We start from the raw sequence: 17347 nt of genomic DNA on the forward strand, positions 1-17347 counted from the left end.
TTGTGTGCAGTGTCTGTGTTTCTTCAGGTTGACCAAGAAGAATGCTTATTAGCATTCCTATGCTTTTTCTGGATTGGTTTTATTTAAATAAAAGATATGACAGTCTGTTGATATGCTGGATCCTTCTGTTGAAATAGACTGTGTACAAATAAATCATAGAAGTTCTGCAAGTAGGTTGATGGATGTATTGCAGCATTTGGCCCACCTGTAATGGAGTAATTTTTTTACATCAAAAAGGCATGTGCCACTCAGTAATACATACTAATGTTTTAAAGACTACTATGGTATTAAGTGCAATTTGTTAGCAGAGAGGATAGTTTGCTGTATAAACTGAAAAAAACCTGTGATGCAGGAGAAGGCCAGGTGTGAGATCCAAACTGTGCCATAGTAATAAAACCTTTATACTGCTTTGTCACAGTTGCATTGAACCTTGATCAAACACTGACTATGCCTGTTGTATCAGACATTAATCTATAGAAATGCTCTCAGCAGTTTTAGGATGCTGCAACAATTGCTGTTTAAAAACATTTTACAAGGATTGAGTTTGTTCTGAAAGTTCCTGAGTGCTTTTTTTGAGCATGCATGCAGTAACGCTGCTACATATGAAGTCTAGGAACTTTGTATTTTCATGCTAATGGTTTGTCAAAGGTGTAGATATCATACAGAGATTTTTGTGATTAGTTCTCTTACAACCATCTGACATTTTAAGTATATAGGGAAATTAATTTATCACTAGAACATAGCTATGTAGCAGCTGCAAATCAGCATCACTAAAGACAACTTTTATATCCACTGAACTAGAGAGAACATTCTGTGTAGCACAATAAAATTATCAGTTCTGCAACATAACTACAGAATGTGATTCTTTCCAAGGAGTCAAATGCATTTATGCTACCAGCATGTTCACTCCTTTTCACTGCAGAGGGTACAGACACAGTCTTGTCTCTCACTGAGGCAGGCTCAGGCTGCGTGGAAGTGGGATGTATCTACAGTGTCCTAGCACTTCTCCCATAAAATCTGCATGTCTGAACAGGGCTGAATTTCAGCCATGCAGGAGTAAAGAGTGGGGAGGTGGGTCACTTGCAGGTGTCAGATGTTCCAAAGATAAGCAAACCATGGGGCAGGTGGATTGTTTGTGTGAGGAAGAACTCATAACTGGTTTACAAAAATTGTTATTTTTGCTAAACACCCATTGTACTTAAGAAAATGTGTGGAGAAGTTAATTAGACCATACTAGCTACTTGTTTGGGCAGCTGAAACTCACTTGGTATTTGGCATTGGATTGCTTAGGTGAGGGCCTGCAGCATTGTCCTGTGTTGCAGCTTGTGGTGTGGCCTCTGTGTAAGTAATGAAGTTAGTTATAGGTTATTTTTTTTCTGGGAATGTGTGATGCATATTCATTTACTTTTATTCAAGGGCCATCTCAGGTTGTTTTCAGAACTGGATTTGAGACTTTAATAAGAAGATGTGCAAACTTTGCCAAGGCTGTGCTTTTGCAGCACTCCAATGTTCTTAAGACTGAATTGCATTGTCATTAATTTTTTTTTATCAGAAAATGTTTATTGTGTTATTCATTTATCTCTCCATTCTTGTAATAACACAAAGCAGTTCAGAAACTGATAACAGTGTTATGAGGAACCTTAATTTGCTGCTCTGGTTGAACTGCTGGCAACTGCCTGTAAAGAGATGTGATCAGCGGTGAGGACACAGCTATTCTACCCTCGGGGGCACTGCAGCCATTTGAAGCTGGCTGCTGTGGATCATCTCCTCAGGACAATCCCACTGCAAAAGAGAGAGCCATACTTAAGATCCAGTGTTTGGCAGTTGTATTGACTTTAGTTTTGAAGTCCACATTAATCTGTATCACAGACTGCAGGATAGGGTGAAGCTGTTAGAGGATAACTTTTCGGAAGGTCTGATGGATACAACAGCCCTACCAGCAGTGTGAAACTGGGCAGTCTTAACATGCTGCTGCTGTAGCTACTGTAGCATAGGAGTGCTGCTTTCTATTTATGGGGCCAAATGCTGAGACAGTGACGCATGGCAGGGGTAGTAAAAACCACCACAGCATAAGGGAAGTATATCTTTACTACCAGATAAACCCCTTTCTCAAGTGCACTTCTAGTTAACTGCCGTATCTGTTCCATCTGCACTGCTGCTGAGCTACTTTGGTATGGAACTTTTTCTAACATACTTTCCTTCGGTGGCCCTGACCTTTAAATCTGTCCAAGTAAGCCTGCTGCAACCCTAAGAGCTTTTGTAATTACTGCCTTCTGCTTCCTTCTTTACCTGGTCGGTGAGCATGAGCCTTGTGATGCTCAGCTCTGTGCATCTGGCTTTTCCTACTCCACAAAGGCGTGCATTAACGTGCCAGGAAAAGGCAGCATTGTCAGCTCTGCAAGCATAAAAATGCACAAGCTATGAGACTAAAAACACCCAAAGCATTTATTTTTGCCTTCAGGTTCTGGAAGCTTTAAGGCCTGTTCACTTTGTCACAGCTGTCATGAATCCTGTTAGAAGATGGTTATTTGTATATTTGGTTTTCTAAAACAGCTTAATGCTCCTGGTGAAACTTAGTTCCTGTTGTGATATCCAAGACTGACAAGCTTGAACCTGGGATGCAGATGTATAGAGGCTAAGTTTGATCTAACTGCTCATACTAAAATTCCTGGGCATTTCCTCCATGACTTTATTCAGAGCACAGTTTGCTCCTTCCTACCTGGCTCTTTTGAACTGAATGCATGACTTTTTAATGGTTGTAATGGTGTAGGAGATCAACTTTAGACTAATAAACTTTTCAAAGGGTGGCTTTAAACTAGAATGAGATGAGATACACACTCCATGTGATGCAGTACCTCTGCCCCGTTCTCTGCAGCCTTGGCTCCCTGCTCCAGAGGCAGCTCTACATTCCCCAGGGTGTGTGCTGTAAGCCTGTTTGAAAAGGGAAAATGAATGGAAGGAACGTCTACTGTCTGAGGAGAGCCTGTCTTCACAGAAGGGAGGAATAATCAGTGCAAGTTTGGTAACAATCCTGGAGCCTCTCCAGCACATTTTCTGGTTGTCCCTGTGGAGCCTTTCTTGCTAAGTATCTTGAATTATACACAAAACTGCCTTGCTCTGAACTTAAACTATAAGCCTGATAGTGAAGAGGCTGCTGATGGAAAGAGTGACTATACATATGGACTGATGTGCTTAGTAATTAAAAAATAATCTTTATTATAACTTAAATGTGATAGGAAATATGGTGAGTACAAATGCCACAAACTAAAAGAAAAAAAATTAAAAAAAAGTAGATACAAAAAGACACCTTGAAAGAATTCAACTGATGGGACAGCTGTAGTATAAAAACCATAACATGGCTATTTCACCTTCTGCTAAAAGTTTGTATCCCTCAGTAACCAAGAAAGCATTTTGCACTGTACAAAATGTACTTCTTTAATTAAAGGAAGAATATATATATTTATAAATATACAGATATGTACATTCTTGTAACATTCACAGTAGAAAAAACAAAACAAATGACCCCTGCCTGCCAAAGTGTTTGGCTCACAAGGTTTCCTTTTGATGTGAATTGTTTGCCATGTTTTCTATGCTGTCTATGCAAATTTGGATACTTCAATTGACATCTAAATAGCATTTCATGCATAATGAACACAGTACAGGAACACTCTTCTGTTAAATTCTATTCACCTCCTCTCTTAACTTAAGGCTTGTAATCAACAGTTTGGAGCACTCACTCTTTCAGCCTTGCAGTGCGGGGAGGGGAGGTGCATTCACTTCCCCCTCTGTTACTGCCTCCGAGGTCCACTTGAGTTTGTTCTGTTCTTTATATTGAAATCATTCTACAGAAACTATGCTCCACTAATTAGAATGTATGAAATCCAATCCTGCTTGCAACTTGTGGGGCAAAATGATTTTGGGGACTCGTGCAATTAGCGGTATTCACTCCTTTTCAGAATAAATAAATGCAGTGTACCTTTTCATTTAGTTTTCAGAAACCTGCATGATTGTTTGATTCCCCCTCACATATCACTGGATTAATGATGGTTTGTTGCTGGAGGGCAAGAGAGGGAAATAAAAGACCAGTGGAGGCATTTAGAATGAGTCACCGAAGTGACACCTCCTGGGGTTTACATCATGCTGTTTCTCCAAGGAAATCTTGTAGAACTTTCCCTGTATTTCATTGCCAAGACCAAACTGAGAAGGCTGAGCAGCGTTTCCTGCCACTGAAGGGTTGCTGGGGACACTGCTTGGCAGCAGATACTTCATTGGGGATTCAAGGGAGAACTTCTTTGCGTGCCTGCTCAGGTGGCCTCCTGATTGTCCTTGTTAGATACAGTATCACACGATTCAAGCTTTCACGAAAACTTCAAGGAAGTAAATATAATAGGAAAATATATGGAGATGCCAAATTCTAAAAACCTCACAGAAGTCTGTTGAGGCTGAATAACTGCAATTACATTATTTGTTTAGAACCAGCCAAGAAAGTATTGTTCCTCTGCATCCAACTGTTCCATCATGAGCTGCAACAAGGAGCCAATAGGAAACCTTCAGCTGGATTTTAGATTTTGCTTTTCTTTAAGAAGTCTGTAAATTGCTACATTTTGGAACATTCGCATAGGATTCTTTAAAGTCTTCCTTCTGTTCCCCACACTGAACTGCAGCTCCATCCTACTTTAAAGCCTGTTAAATATTAGCAGGTTCTTTTCCATCTAAAAAGCTGTGGCGGCTTCAGTTCCACGGCGACTTCCAACTTTAACAAATTCTCGGGGAAATTTGTCCAGCTGTTCATATGCCAGTCTCCCATCTTCACCTGAATGCAAAATGATAAAGCATAATAATGTATTTTGTCATTGCCCAAGAACATTTAAAATACTGGATTCTCTGCTGCTAGAAAGCACTGATTGGCCAGTCACTTCTACTCCTTAAAATTTATCTTGTTTGAAACAAATTCAGAAATTATTTGGAAAAGTTAAACATGCTCTGAATGTTCAAATTATTATTTTTTTTTTTTCCCCATGTAACTTGCTTGGTTACATCTAAAGCCAAACAGGAGCAGAAGTAGCTTGTATGATGAGGTGACAGTATCTGCACACTTGTATTGAATGACCTATTGTTCTTGTCAAGGTCTCAGCTGTTGCTGTGATGTACTTAAGGTTAATGATGTTTATCCATTTCAACCTTGGAAAATATAAGGTTTATCCACCTCCCACTTCCTGGCACTTTAAAGAACTGAGTCTATCCACATTGTTACTTCTATACTGCTGAAAAAGAGGAAGCAGTATGTTTGCTAGATTTAATTGTCTTTCAAACCCTTTTTCCTTAGCTACTACCATCTATATGCACTTTCATGAAAAGCCTAATGTGTTGAACTGGCCTTTAGGAACCAAAAATGGTCTCTATGTTGTCTAGAAGAATGGCAGAACAATTAGAGTTTTCAAAAGTGTCCCTGGGGTAGTTGTTTTATAACCTGAGCAATAATATGTCCAGCAGCAGACTGCATTCCTGCTGCAGTGGTGAACGGAAGAGAGCATATTTGAAGGGTTTGCATAATTGAAATCACTTCCCCCATGGAGTAGAAAATCATGCCTAACCAAAAGGCCAGAAAAACACAATTTTTATGTGCCATTGAAGTACTGGTGCCCAGAAACTGTACAGATTAATTCTCAATTATTTCTGTTTCTTAACTTCTCCTTTGCTATCCTTCCTTTTACTACTTCCTCCTCCAGACTCACACAATTCCAATTTCTCTCTTTTAGGCTCATTTTCAAAATGAATGATTTTTAAGAATTTGTATTTTCTGACTTAAACAAGTCACTCTGTAAAGTTTTGTTTCAATTTACAGTCTCACATTTACATAACTCAGGTGTCTTACATGCTGCTCTGTAAAAAAATAAAATACTGCTCTAAACCAGGCAACTCACCAAGGGAGAGCAGGGTTTCAGATGCCACTTTTCTGATCTCTTCATTGTCAGACTGGCAGAGCGTGACCAGCATTTTTATGCTCTCGGTAGCCTGGGAAGTGCAAAAAGTACTACATTAGCACCACACAGTACACTCCGGGGTTTTTCCACAACCTTGCATGGAAACAACCATCCTCTTCACTGCCCTTCCCACTCCAAGCGAAGGGCTTTGGTGAAGAGAGGAGGAATGGGGCTTCCCTGAGGGGAAGAGTTTGGAGGAGGTATGTTTGCTGCTGCTGGTGTGGATCCTTTCTAATTTTCCCACCCTACGCACTACATACATAAATCTGGCAGACCAGCTGTAGGACAGGTGATGGGCTGTGGATCAAGGCCATAAAGTGCCATGGTAAGGGTACAGTAGGGAAATGAACAGGAGACAGGGGTCTAGCAAATGGATTTCCTATAAAGCATGTCAAGCCCATGCTCACCAATATTTGCAGGCTTCTGCCTTGTCTCTTCTAGTTTTGGGAAGAAAGTATGGAATAATCCTGTGATACAAAAATGTCAGGTCTTTGGGGAGAGCAGCTGTTAGAGTATCTCTGGCTGGCTATTTAATACTACAAGTATGAGATGAGTGAAAGAAAGGGCAGGTACTACCCCAGTGTGACACCTGGGAGAGGCACTGAGCCACAGAGTCAGGATCTGTATGAGCCCTGTTGATCCAAGGGGCACAAGGTCTGGTCTACAAGCTCCGAATGAGGGCTTTGCTACCAGGGCATTCAGTGTCACCAGCTTGTCTTCAGTGTGCTCGCCGGTGTGTGACTCGGGGTAAGGCTGCCCTGGCTGCATACTGGTGACTACAGCTTGAATGCTTGTGAGTGATGGGGCCACAGCAACACAGAGCTTGCTGCAATCTGGAAAACCCCTCAGGTTCAGTGGGACCTTGTAAAAATGACGTGGATTAAACTGCCCTTGGGTTACCCCATGCACAGCCACTATCCATTGTAGCATTTCCATCTCTGAAGTAATAACTTCCAGCTTCTGCTTTTTCTTTGAAGTTCCCAAATGATGATACTTTTCCTCAGTAGCTTTTTTCCCCACCCATTCTCAGTATTCAAGACTCACCAGAGCCACACTTCTCAAGTTAAACTTGTCTAGCTCCAGTTCCCACCACTGGTTCCTAGTTTGAGTTTTCCAGAGCAATCAAAAGCTCCACTGCACCCTGCATGCAGCAGAGATGTAATGCCCCTCACCATGGCCTCTCAGGGATGCCTGCTATCTTCTCATCTAAGGAAAGTTTGTTTCATATTTAAACAATACTGGTTTATGTATTGGATTGCACCAGTTGTGACTGGGATGAAGTTACAGTTTAGAGCTGCATTCCAGGGGACAGATTAGAGGGAGAAATAGTCAGTGCAAAGTGCATCTGTCTCATGGAACATTTTTTGCCCCAGTGTTCTGTAGCGCCAGGCTCGGGTGGCTGCTGCCTCCCATGGCTCTATACAACCAAAACAGAAGTGCATTTCCCCATCCTGTCATAGGCCAGAGGGCAAAGATGGTACCAGATGCTAGCTGAAGCTGTAGTCCCCAGATGTACCAGGTATTTGTCACAAAACAAGCTGTGATCTCTCTTTTCTGCTACTGCAGCCCACATGCATTAGAGCTAATTTTATCCTGGGAAAGCATTTTTTTATTGTTCTCAGTCAGTACTTTACTGACTGAGATGAACTTTTTTTTCTCTGTGATGTGGAACTGAGCCTCCTGAAGTCAACATGAGAGGGAGGAAAAGATGATACACAAAAGATAAAACTTTGCCAAGGTCACAGAGCCCAGGTGTTTGTTGTTTGGAAGGTTCTAAACCATTCCCTTTATCTGAAAAAGGATGGAGCACAGCAACACAAAACAAAACCACTACTGCTGCTGTTATTACAATTTCTATTTTGTTGTTTGTACCTATCAGATGTCCTTTCTATAAAGCAAAGCCAAGCACCACATTGTATTCCTTGTCTCTTACCTTGAGGTATCTTAGAGCCAAGCAAGCTGCTTTCTGTAGCTGGAGGTTGGGCTGGGTTAGTGCTTCACAGTAATAAATCAAGGCCTGAAAACAGATCAAGAAGAATAGCAATGAAAACATCTGTGCCTCCATGGAGAAGGGTGGAGCACGGAGGTATTGCCATCCTGGTAAAGGGAGAGCAATTGCAGCCTGCCTCCCTGACAGTGAGCATGTGGGATGCTACAGGGTGGGATAATCCCCTACAGCACATCCAGGCCAGACCAGTAGTCGTAGATCAGCAGTCTCAGGCCAGCTTTTGGTGAGGAGAAGTTCACATTAAAGTGAGATGCACAGGCTGGCACCTTTGAAGGCCTCTCACCATACATCACCAGGAAGCTTTGAATGGGCCTTGGAATCTAAATATGTCAAGAAGTGGTCCTTGAGACAGTCTCTTTAGTGTAGGGATAATAATGAATTAGGTAGTATAGACCCCAGGGAGACTTAAAATAATGATTACAATGTTAGCATGAGCTGCTAGACCAGTTTACTGCTCGACCCTAGAAATTAGTAGCTACTACCGAGCAGCAAATCTCAGCAGCACTCAGCTGTACAGTGAACTCATCTGCAGCATAAGGCTGCATGATACCCTCACAGAAGCCACTTTGTGGTCCTTCCTGCAGGCAGCAGACCAGGTATCAGCTACGCTTGCCTGTTCCAGGAGAAGGTTATGTTTTCCCTGAGATGCTGCCTCCAGGAAGATGGGGATGGAGAAGCATGGTATGAAATGCCAAGAGGCTGCAAAAATGGAAGATGAAGTGGGAGGGCAAGCAAAGAGGGGACTGGACTGATGGACAAGAGAAGCAAACACTGAGCTCCTTTTTCTCTTCTCTTTGCCTTCCTTCTGCCATTCTTCCTCTTCCAGCTGCCTTTTCTTTTGCTCTTTCCTGACAGAGAACAAGAAGGATAGTAGGGAAATGTCTGCCATGAAAGGGTAGGAGCCAACCCCTAATTTCTTCTTACTCTTCCTTCTGCCCTCTATTTAATTTCTGTTTAACCTGGCCCTGCTTGTTGCATTTGGTAACAGAGATAGACTCAAATCTTCGTTCTCACAGCTGAGCTGTGTTTGCCCAAGGCAGTCTGCCCCCTCTGGAAACAGTGGGAAGTCCCATCGATGGCAGACTCCTTTGGGAAAAAAAACCTCAGACCCTGAGACCTGCAGCTCTGTGTGTTGGTGATGCTGGGGGCTGTTACCTGGAAGCCTTGGACTGAAGCCTAGTCTGAGACAGGGCAGCAGAAATGCTGAAGTGTGGAAGATAGCTGGAGAGCACAGCACTCAGTAAGTATTTGCAGTTCTGCTTAGTACCTGTTTAGCAGAATAACAGGTAGAAGCAGACTGGCATAAAGACAGAAACAGAACTGCACACGTGCAGAAAAATTAGACAGGATATCCCTCTGGATCAGTTTGAATCAAGCTTGGATCAGTTATTTTATATGCACAGGTACTTGAGACATACAGGTAGAAAAATGTCGTGATGACACAGGTCTGTCACGTGGTCAAGTGGTTTTCTGCCACTTACCTTCTCCCTGAAGTGCCTGTTTTCTGCAGTTGCTGTCAGAAGTGATGCCACAGTCTCACTGACTTCGTTTCTATTTTCATTGAGAAGTAAAGCCAAAGCTCTTAAAACTTCCTGCTGTGGTGGAAGGTTATTGGAGTTTATCTTGGACACATTTTGCTGCAGTTTTCCATCTTTCACTGACTGCAGCACCTGAACCACAGATGCTAGAAGTGCAAGAAAAAGATCTGTGTTACCGACTTTATGCTCACAGTATTTTGGATTGATCCTTTCCTCATAGCAATCTTTGAGTAATACTACACACACTGAGGATATGAAAATATCCCCATCTGAGCAACTGCAGCATGGCAGTGTGTCTGCATGGGGAATTTTGTGGGCTTAAAGCTGGGCCAGTTTCTCAGACCTTCTTCAAGTGAGGAGATGAGTAGATGGGCCGTGGGATAGTGCAGCACTTAGGCATACCCAGAGATAAAAAGCCCACCTGTCAAATTTCTTTCTGCTGGAAGATGTAAATTCTCATTCTAACAATTGAAACCAAATATCCTTGCCAGTGTATTGACTTCCAGAGCATCTTTGTGAGAGCTTTTCCTGGACAGATTGATGTCTGCCAACAGGAGCTAGGGCTAATATGTTTCAGAGGTGAGTTGAAATGCCATTTTGCTCCAGGCTTTTGAGCAACGGCTAGTATGCCCAAATAAAAAGGAAAAGTAGGCAAGGTTCCTCAAACTCTCTCTCAAATAGAGAATACAACTTGGCTTGCGAGGGATTGCAGTCCAGCACACTTTGTGCAGCGTCTGCTTCTCTCTTTAGCTCTTGGTGGCAGAGCCTGCAAAACTTTAAGGTGCTGTGATTGATCCCTTGGCTCCTGAGAATTGCTCAGCACTTCAGAAGGTGTCTCCATAATGGATGGTGAAAGACCAAGACATCATCCAAGCTGTGGGCACAGAAAGCTTCCCAGACCTTGGGCTCAGCCCACCACCATCAGACATTTCCTGAAAAACAATGCTTTCAATACAAGTTTTTTCCCATTTGAATCTGGATATAGAAATGACTGAGGGTCTGTCTGCATCAGCTCCTTTCCCTTGACACAGATAACAGTTCAGGTGCATTTACTTAATAGCCAGGACACTTCTTTGTCTTTTTTCTCTCCTCCTTTTGTAAAACCAGCCTCAGGGCTGAACTGCTTTGTGTTGAGCTCAGAAGGACAGGGATGTACCCCCTAACTAGGCAGGAGAATTTATATACCCTACCTTCTTTTGCAAGCTGTAGCAAATAGCTTCCAAGGTCATTGACACTGTGGCTGGCAAAGTAGTTGTAATACTGAAAGACAGTGATGGTCTCAGAGGACATGCTGGAGTAGAGGACAGGCTCCGTCCGGTCCAGGATCTGAGACACCAGGATCCTGAAGACTGCAGGCAGCCATGGACAAAGGGACAGGTTAGTGAGAGCAAAAGCTGCAGGCAAAATTGCACATCCACTTCAAAACCAGAAAGAAAGAACCGCATCTGCAAGGCCAGGTACTTCCCGGTGTTTGTAAACATTGGGAACGTCGAAACATTGGTCTCGTTACCAGAGAATATCTTTGTAAGGATGAACCTCTGCCAGTTTACAGATGGCTAGTGCAGCTTCCTGTGCAATCAGTACAGCATCATTTCTACCTAAACAATATCCTGAATCGTAAACCCCTCTCCACATGCACTGCCTGTTACACCCCCACAGTGCCACTGAGGCAGGGGAGACGCACACAGAGGCAGGATTTGGCTTTGCTATTTTTTTAATGTTCCTGCATTAGTGTGGCATGCAGAAAACTAGCCTGAGGCACTGTCTGTGAGAGCTGTAGCATGGAGCAGGAAGGAGAACAATGCCCTGTGGAGGCGTCCACAGTGCAGGTGGCCACACCCGGGCAAATCAGCCTCCATCCCCATTCTGTCCAAGGGAGAGCTAGTCAGTATAGCTGGAGTTTGAGGTGTGGTACATCCCATGCAAGATAAGAACCTGTGCTCAGACAAATTCACTTGAATGTGGAATAATTTCATCCCAGTGCGCTGTAATGGGGTGTGGGCATTATATAGATACACAAAATCAAGTGCAAGGATTCCTGATTCAGTGAATCACCTACAAATCTCTATTTGTGAAAAAACTTTCTTTCTGGTTAGCTCATAAACCTTAAAACAGTATTTTCTTTTCTGCTAACCTCACCTCTATTTTTTTTTTTTTCCATTATTTGGGGCCAAAACTGTTTCAAGAGTTGCAGCATTAGTTTTCAAATGAGATCTTGGAACTGTGGCCAAACAGATCTCCAAGGGGTTGGAAAACAAAGCTCAGTACACAACTATTCTCTGTTTTGAGGGCTAACACATTTTTTGCAGCAGTTTGTACCTGTTTCTGCAAGTCCTGGACACTCCTCATTCACAGTGGCAGCAAAATTGATATCCAACTGCTTCATCATCTTGTCTGCAGAGGTGTGATACACTCCTGAAGGGCCAGTACACTTCATCCAGAAAGCCAGCAGTGACAGCTTCTTGTGGAAGTCTGGAATTGCTGGGGAAGACAAGATGAATGATGAAACAAAGCCATGCTGGAAGCATCAAAGAAGGTAAGAATGGAGGAAATTACCTTCCTTAAACAAAAGAAGGTAAGAACGGAGAAAATCTCACCCTATCTCACTGATAAAGAGTTACCTTTTGCTGGGTCTCCCTGAGCCATTACCTTCACAGAGTATGGCCATGGGCTCACCCCAGGTTTGTAAAATGTTTATTCTGTTTCCCATGGTAATGTGAGAAAATTTGCTCCTGATCCAGTTCTTGGCATTGATGTCTCTTCTTTTTAAATAGCACAAAATACTAGGGGAACATCACAAATGGTCTGCACAAGTTTGGCACTGCTCTATGGCTTCAAGTAAGTCACTGAACTTTTGCCTCAATTTTCTGATATAGTAAATACACCTTGTAGTATTTACCAATTCTGCCAGAGTGTACATGAGGGTTGACAAACTATGTGTTTGTCAAACTCTTCCAAGTATTAAAATAGATGCAAAAAGACAAATAACTAAGAAGTTCTCTACAGAGGTGACTAAAAATGAAAATGTTCAAGAAGTTGTATTATGCCTCTGATATTGTAATGCAAACCCTGCCTTTCCTCGGGAAAGAAAGGTGGAAGAATAATTTGGGTCTTCAGAGGTGAAAGTATCCCCACCCCATAATACCAATGCCATTTGTCCATCTTCTGCTGGATAAGCTGTCCTTTCTCTTCTCACTTGCAAAATTCTGGATACCAGTGTGAGGACAGATGTAGGTGACACTGCCTGGCTGTGTTGACTGCTGCACCTGCTGGTGACCTGAGCCAGCCCTTCCTACAGCGGCATCTCCTGCACTGCTGGAGAGCTCTGCACAGTGATTATTCCAGCAGACACACATGCCCAGGCAAATCCTTGTCAGAAGGCAAGCCCCTAAGCTGTTTCTTACCATCAGTAAGAGAGGTGATGTTTCCCAAGTTCTCAGTGCTGATCTCTGCAATATTCTCCATCACGAGGATCTGCCTGGACAGCTTGTCCAGGAGGTCTCTTGTCACAAAAGGTGTTTTACTGGAGAACACAATTTGCTGGTGAAGACAAATGGGAAGAGACAAAAAGGAGTCATTGAACAAAAAAGAAACCCAGCCTCAGGAAAACAAACAAACAAACAAAAAACAACCCCTCCAAAATACCCGATATGCAATGCCAAATTCATTGCCTGGAACCACAGGATCTCTTTAACGTAAAAAAATTTTTTGTCTTTGGGATATTTTTTGGTCCTAGTTGATATGCATCATTGCTTATATCTTCAATATCTACATTCAGATCCAGATGCCTGAGTATCCAAGCAGCCATTTGCATAAGTAATTTCTGATTTATACCCTCCACAAAGCTAAAGAAACCCATCACCCAGGCAAGAATACTAGTCTTTCACGCAACATAGGCTGCAGACTTTAGGACAACCCTAAAGTTGTCCACAAGTAGCCCTTTCTCCACTCCATTTCAGCTTTGATCAATTACTTAGGTACCTTTATTAATTTTATTAGTTAATTAATCCTTGCTAATACTCCCTACTGCAGATATCTGCATCTTCTTCAGCAGTCTACATAAATAATGCTTGTATCAAATCTGCTCTGTGTGTGGAGATGGTTCAGGTTCACCTCACTCAGCTGCATATTTACTGTGTACTCTTGTATTGAAACCAAAAGAACTCCCTTTTTCTCATGATTGTGAGTCAGCAGAGTTTCCAGCTCAGCACTAAGGGTGCTGGAATCAGGCTCACGCTCTATTGCTTCAATGAGCCTTTGGGAAAATGAAGCTAATTACATCTAAGATAGAAGAGCAAAATAATTGTGAAGAGGAAGTTGCAGCCTGTTTTGATTTGTTAGGAAAACCCTGGTGACCTCACTTACTGGTTGTTTAAATTTGCATTTGCTGTGCACGGGCTCTGAAAAAAACCTACAGAAAAAACTCTCGAGTTGTGAGCATGAAGTGATAATTCTGATGTCCCAGGGAGGCTGTCTCATGCTGCCTTCACTGAGCCTTTTGCAGACAGAATCTCTCTGCCTCGTGCAAAAATTCGTCCCTGCTCTTGAATGCTGCAAGCTCACCTGGGGCTCAGTTAAACAGTGGAGACAGGGTTTTACCTCTGAAGACAGGGCTGCTTTAATTGGGAACTGACTCCAGTGAGGACCCCCTAGCAAAGCCAGCAGGGGTTTGTAACCCAGAGCAGGGGATGCCCCTGTCCCCCACTGCCCTGCCCCTCGGCCCCATAGTTCACATATCAAGTCTGCTCTGAAATGGGCCAGGATGGAAACGACGGAGGCACTTCTGGCTGGGGTGAGGGTGTCACCATGCCAGCCCAGCACGGCGTCTGTCCCAGCCCAGCGCTCCCACTGCCTCGCAGGAGCAGCGCTGACCTTGCCAGCCTGCTTGTACCCATGCTGCAGGCGGGAAGGATTCTAAGATAAATGCCCCAAACGAGGTGGGCCCGGTACCTGAATGAGCTGGGTGCAGTACTGCAGGTGCTTAACTATGGTTATATCGAGGCTGTCGTTGCCTGTGGTCAGGGGCAGAGGGCTGCCAGCCACGCTGGTGCCCACGCCCGTGTCCTCGGTGAGAGCTTCACTCAGGTGGCCTCTGGCTTCTGGGTGCTCCGTCCTGTAACTGGGGAGGAGGGAGGGAGGAGGAGGTCAGTGCAGGGCCGGCAGCTGCAGCAGCAGCACACACACACACACACACAAACCCCCACACCACCGCATGAGCAAAGAGCACGGCAGAAGAGCTGAAAGCACGCACAAACCCGGGGAGGAGCGCATCACATCACACAGGAGCAGCGCTGCCCTGGCTGCGTACGGGAGGGACGTACCCAGCTAGGGGACAGACCTGTGCCATGACTGGCTTGCCTTGAGTGATGTGATGCCCTCAACAGCAGGCTTAGTTACCCCACGGTTACTGTCCCTTGGTGATGACAACTTTCTCCCTTCTGTGATGAATCACCTGCCCAGTTGCTCTGGATTAAGCACCATGACAATTTGTACCTTCCCAAGCACTGAGCTGCTAAGAACAGCTCTGTGCTTCCAGAGCCCTTCTGCTGCCAAATGTAAGGGCCATTGCAGAAGGAAAGGAAAACCAATGCCGAAGTAAAAGACATGACATTTTCATGTGTAGCTTTAGCCACGATGCGTACAGCTTACTCTGCCAATTGTTTCTGCAAGAGTGTAGAGCTAGTCTCACTGTGTTTTAAATAATTATTTCCAATATTGTCTCACTGTACAAATGACCCTCCCTGTGTTTAAATGCAAAGCCTGAGGTCAGTCCCCCAGATGGCAAGTGTGTTTGGCTGCAAGTTCAGAAGTTTCAACACTTGCAATCTTTACACTGAGTCACACACTTCCACGTCTAAAAATGGAAGTGGGAATCTGCACTGTCTGGGGATGAGCCAGAGGGGGGAAAAAGAAATTTTAATTTCTATTTTAACTGGTTGAAGCTAGATCCTTAAATCGGCACAGACTGGACTGAGGTCAGAGTGCCAGTTTAGCAAGCAACACAATTTCCCAAATTTTTTTTTTTTCCCACCAAGTCTTATTCTGGAATGAGGACATGAGATGATGGGAACTGCATGGTCGTTGCTTGTTGCACTCCAGTTGCTCTAAGCAAGCTGTGAGTAGTGTAGCTCCCTGGTTGAAAAATGCAGGCAGGGAGGGAACGGTGTTCCTTTCTTTTTTTCCAGCTCTAGTGCCGCTTACGTGCCTGCTGGGCATCGTGTCAGCTCAAAGGATGCAAACATGCTTTTAAAATCTAATGATTGAAGCACAGCATCTTAAAAGTCACACAACAATGGCAGGCCACGGCACAACACCACAGCTTTTTTGTTTTCTCTTTTTTTTTTTTTTTTTCCGCTTTTTGTTTTGCTCAGAAAGACCAAAAATGATGAAAGAAGGGCAGGTAACACGCAGGGCCATGAACAGAGTACCAGTCATCACTCTTACATTCCAAAGGCAACCTACATCATGCTGCTTAAATCTGGCCCTGTGTTATTGTTACTGACAAGCTTAATCCACTGCAAAGACTCATTCGGCTAGAGAGAAAAGACAAAGGGAGGGGGGAAAAACCACAGAGGAATTAGTAATTACATCCAAGGAAAGCCAGGTCCAAACCTATGTCAAGGAAGAGGCTCTGCCAGTATTGATGTCAGCTTAATTTAATTTACCCTTCTCCTTTGGAGGACAGATTGCATATATTTGAACAGAGGGAGGAAAAATGGTCCTGGAAACTAAAGATTTTGTGTGCAGCAGCCACGGGGAGCACTCTGACCCTAAAACCCATCAAGGATTAGTCAGTCTTCCTTGAATAAATTGTGCACCAGGATCCCCTGTTAGTGACAAAGAGCCAGGGTGTCAGTTTGGCGTAAGCGCAGCTGGCAGGTACTACAAACTTACCTATTCTTCTCAATCTCAGTATCTGAAAATACTGAGTCTGCACCTCCTCCACCATTACAAACCTCCACACCACCACCATCCTCATCATCAAAGTCAGAGGTGTTCAGGAAATCAAAGCTTTCTAAAGCACTTTCAACTGTTAGACTTAAACTGGAGGACCTGCTTCGGCTTACTGCTGGCTTGCACTGCAAAGGCAGAATGAACCAATGAAAACCCCAGATATTAGCTACTACAAGAAAGATAAAAAAAAAAAAAAAAAAAAGAAAGATAAAGCTTAAAACTTCAAATTCTTCATTTTATTTTTAAAACTTCATTTTATTGGGTGTTTCATTTCAAGCCTTCATATTCATAGCATATACAATCAAAGCCTGAGAACTGGGAAAAAGCCTTTCACTCCTCCTCCCCTCCTCATGCTACCCACTCTCTTCCCCAAAGGAAAACCCTCAAAAGCAAAATTCAACGTGTTTTATAGAAATGAGAAGTACTTCTTGAATCCAAGTTTCACAGCTCTCGGCGTTTTCCAAAAGGAACGACGAGAATTAATGCAATGGAAGTTGAAAGGGGAAGGCACATTCCTTAATTGCTGTTCTAGCTACAGAAGCCAATTTATACATATCCAGTGGCACTACCTGATTTATCCCAGACATATCTCTTAGCAGACCTTAGCCAGGAATGAATTTGGTCCCATAGCCACACTTTTATTAAAGGAATGAGAGGAGTTTTGTGGCCTTTGAAGCCAAATGGATTATCAAGGAAAAATCAATAAGGCATCAGATTCCTAGGTGACAGAGAATGGCAGTATTGTAACTTAGAAATTAACAGTGCTAGAGAGAGGAGAAACCATCCCACCTCACTGCGGGGAAGAAACACAAAGGAAACCTTGCTGTTGCTGTAGGAAGTACCAAAGACCCTGGCCCCATGTG

General features: G+C 43.4%; 1 protein-coding gene across 5 annotated transcripts in view; it reads right to left on the reverse strand.

The window, feature by feature from the left end:
- Nucleotides 1-3189: 3189 nt before the first annotated feature.
- RIPOR2 (RHO family interacting cell polarization regulator 2) overlaps nt 3190-17347 on the reverse strand; it is a 68931-nt gene continuing 54773 nt past the window's right edge. For all 5 annotated transcript variants that reach the window (XM_040055924.2, XM_040055896.2, XM_040055889.2 and 2 more), the window contains 9 exons: nt 16425-16609; nt 14481-14649; nt 12935-13070; nt 11850-12011; nt 10721-10879; nt 9474-9676; nt 7918-8001; nt 5925-6015; nt 3190-4813 (listed from right to left, as the gene is read on the reverse strand). In XM_040055924.2, the coding sequence (XP_039911858.1) occupies nt 4713-4813; nt 5925-6015; nt 7918-8001; nt 9474-9676; nt 10721-10879; nt 11850-12011; nt 12935-13070; nt 14481-14649; nt 16425-16609 (1290 nt within the window). In that variant the 3' untranslated portion in view covers nt 3190-4712. The remainder of the gene's footprint in view (nt 4814-5924; nt 6016-7917; nt 8002-9473; nt 9677-10720; nt 10880-11849; nt 12012-12934; nt 13071-14480; nt 14650-16424; nt 16610-17347) is intronic.

The sequence above is a fragment of the Hirundo rustica genome, chromosome 1, assembly GCF_015227805.2.
Source record: "Hirundo rustica isolate bHirRus1 chromosome 1, bHirRus1.pri.v3, whole genome shotgun sequence".
In the NCBI taxonomy this organism is placed as follows: Eukaryota; Metazoa; Chordata; class Aves; order Passeriformes; family Hirundinidae; genus Hirundo; species Hirundo rustica.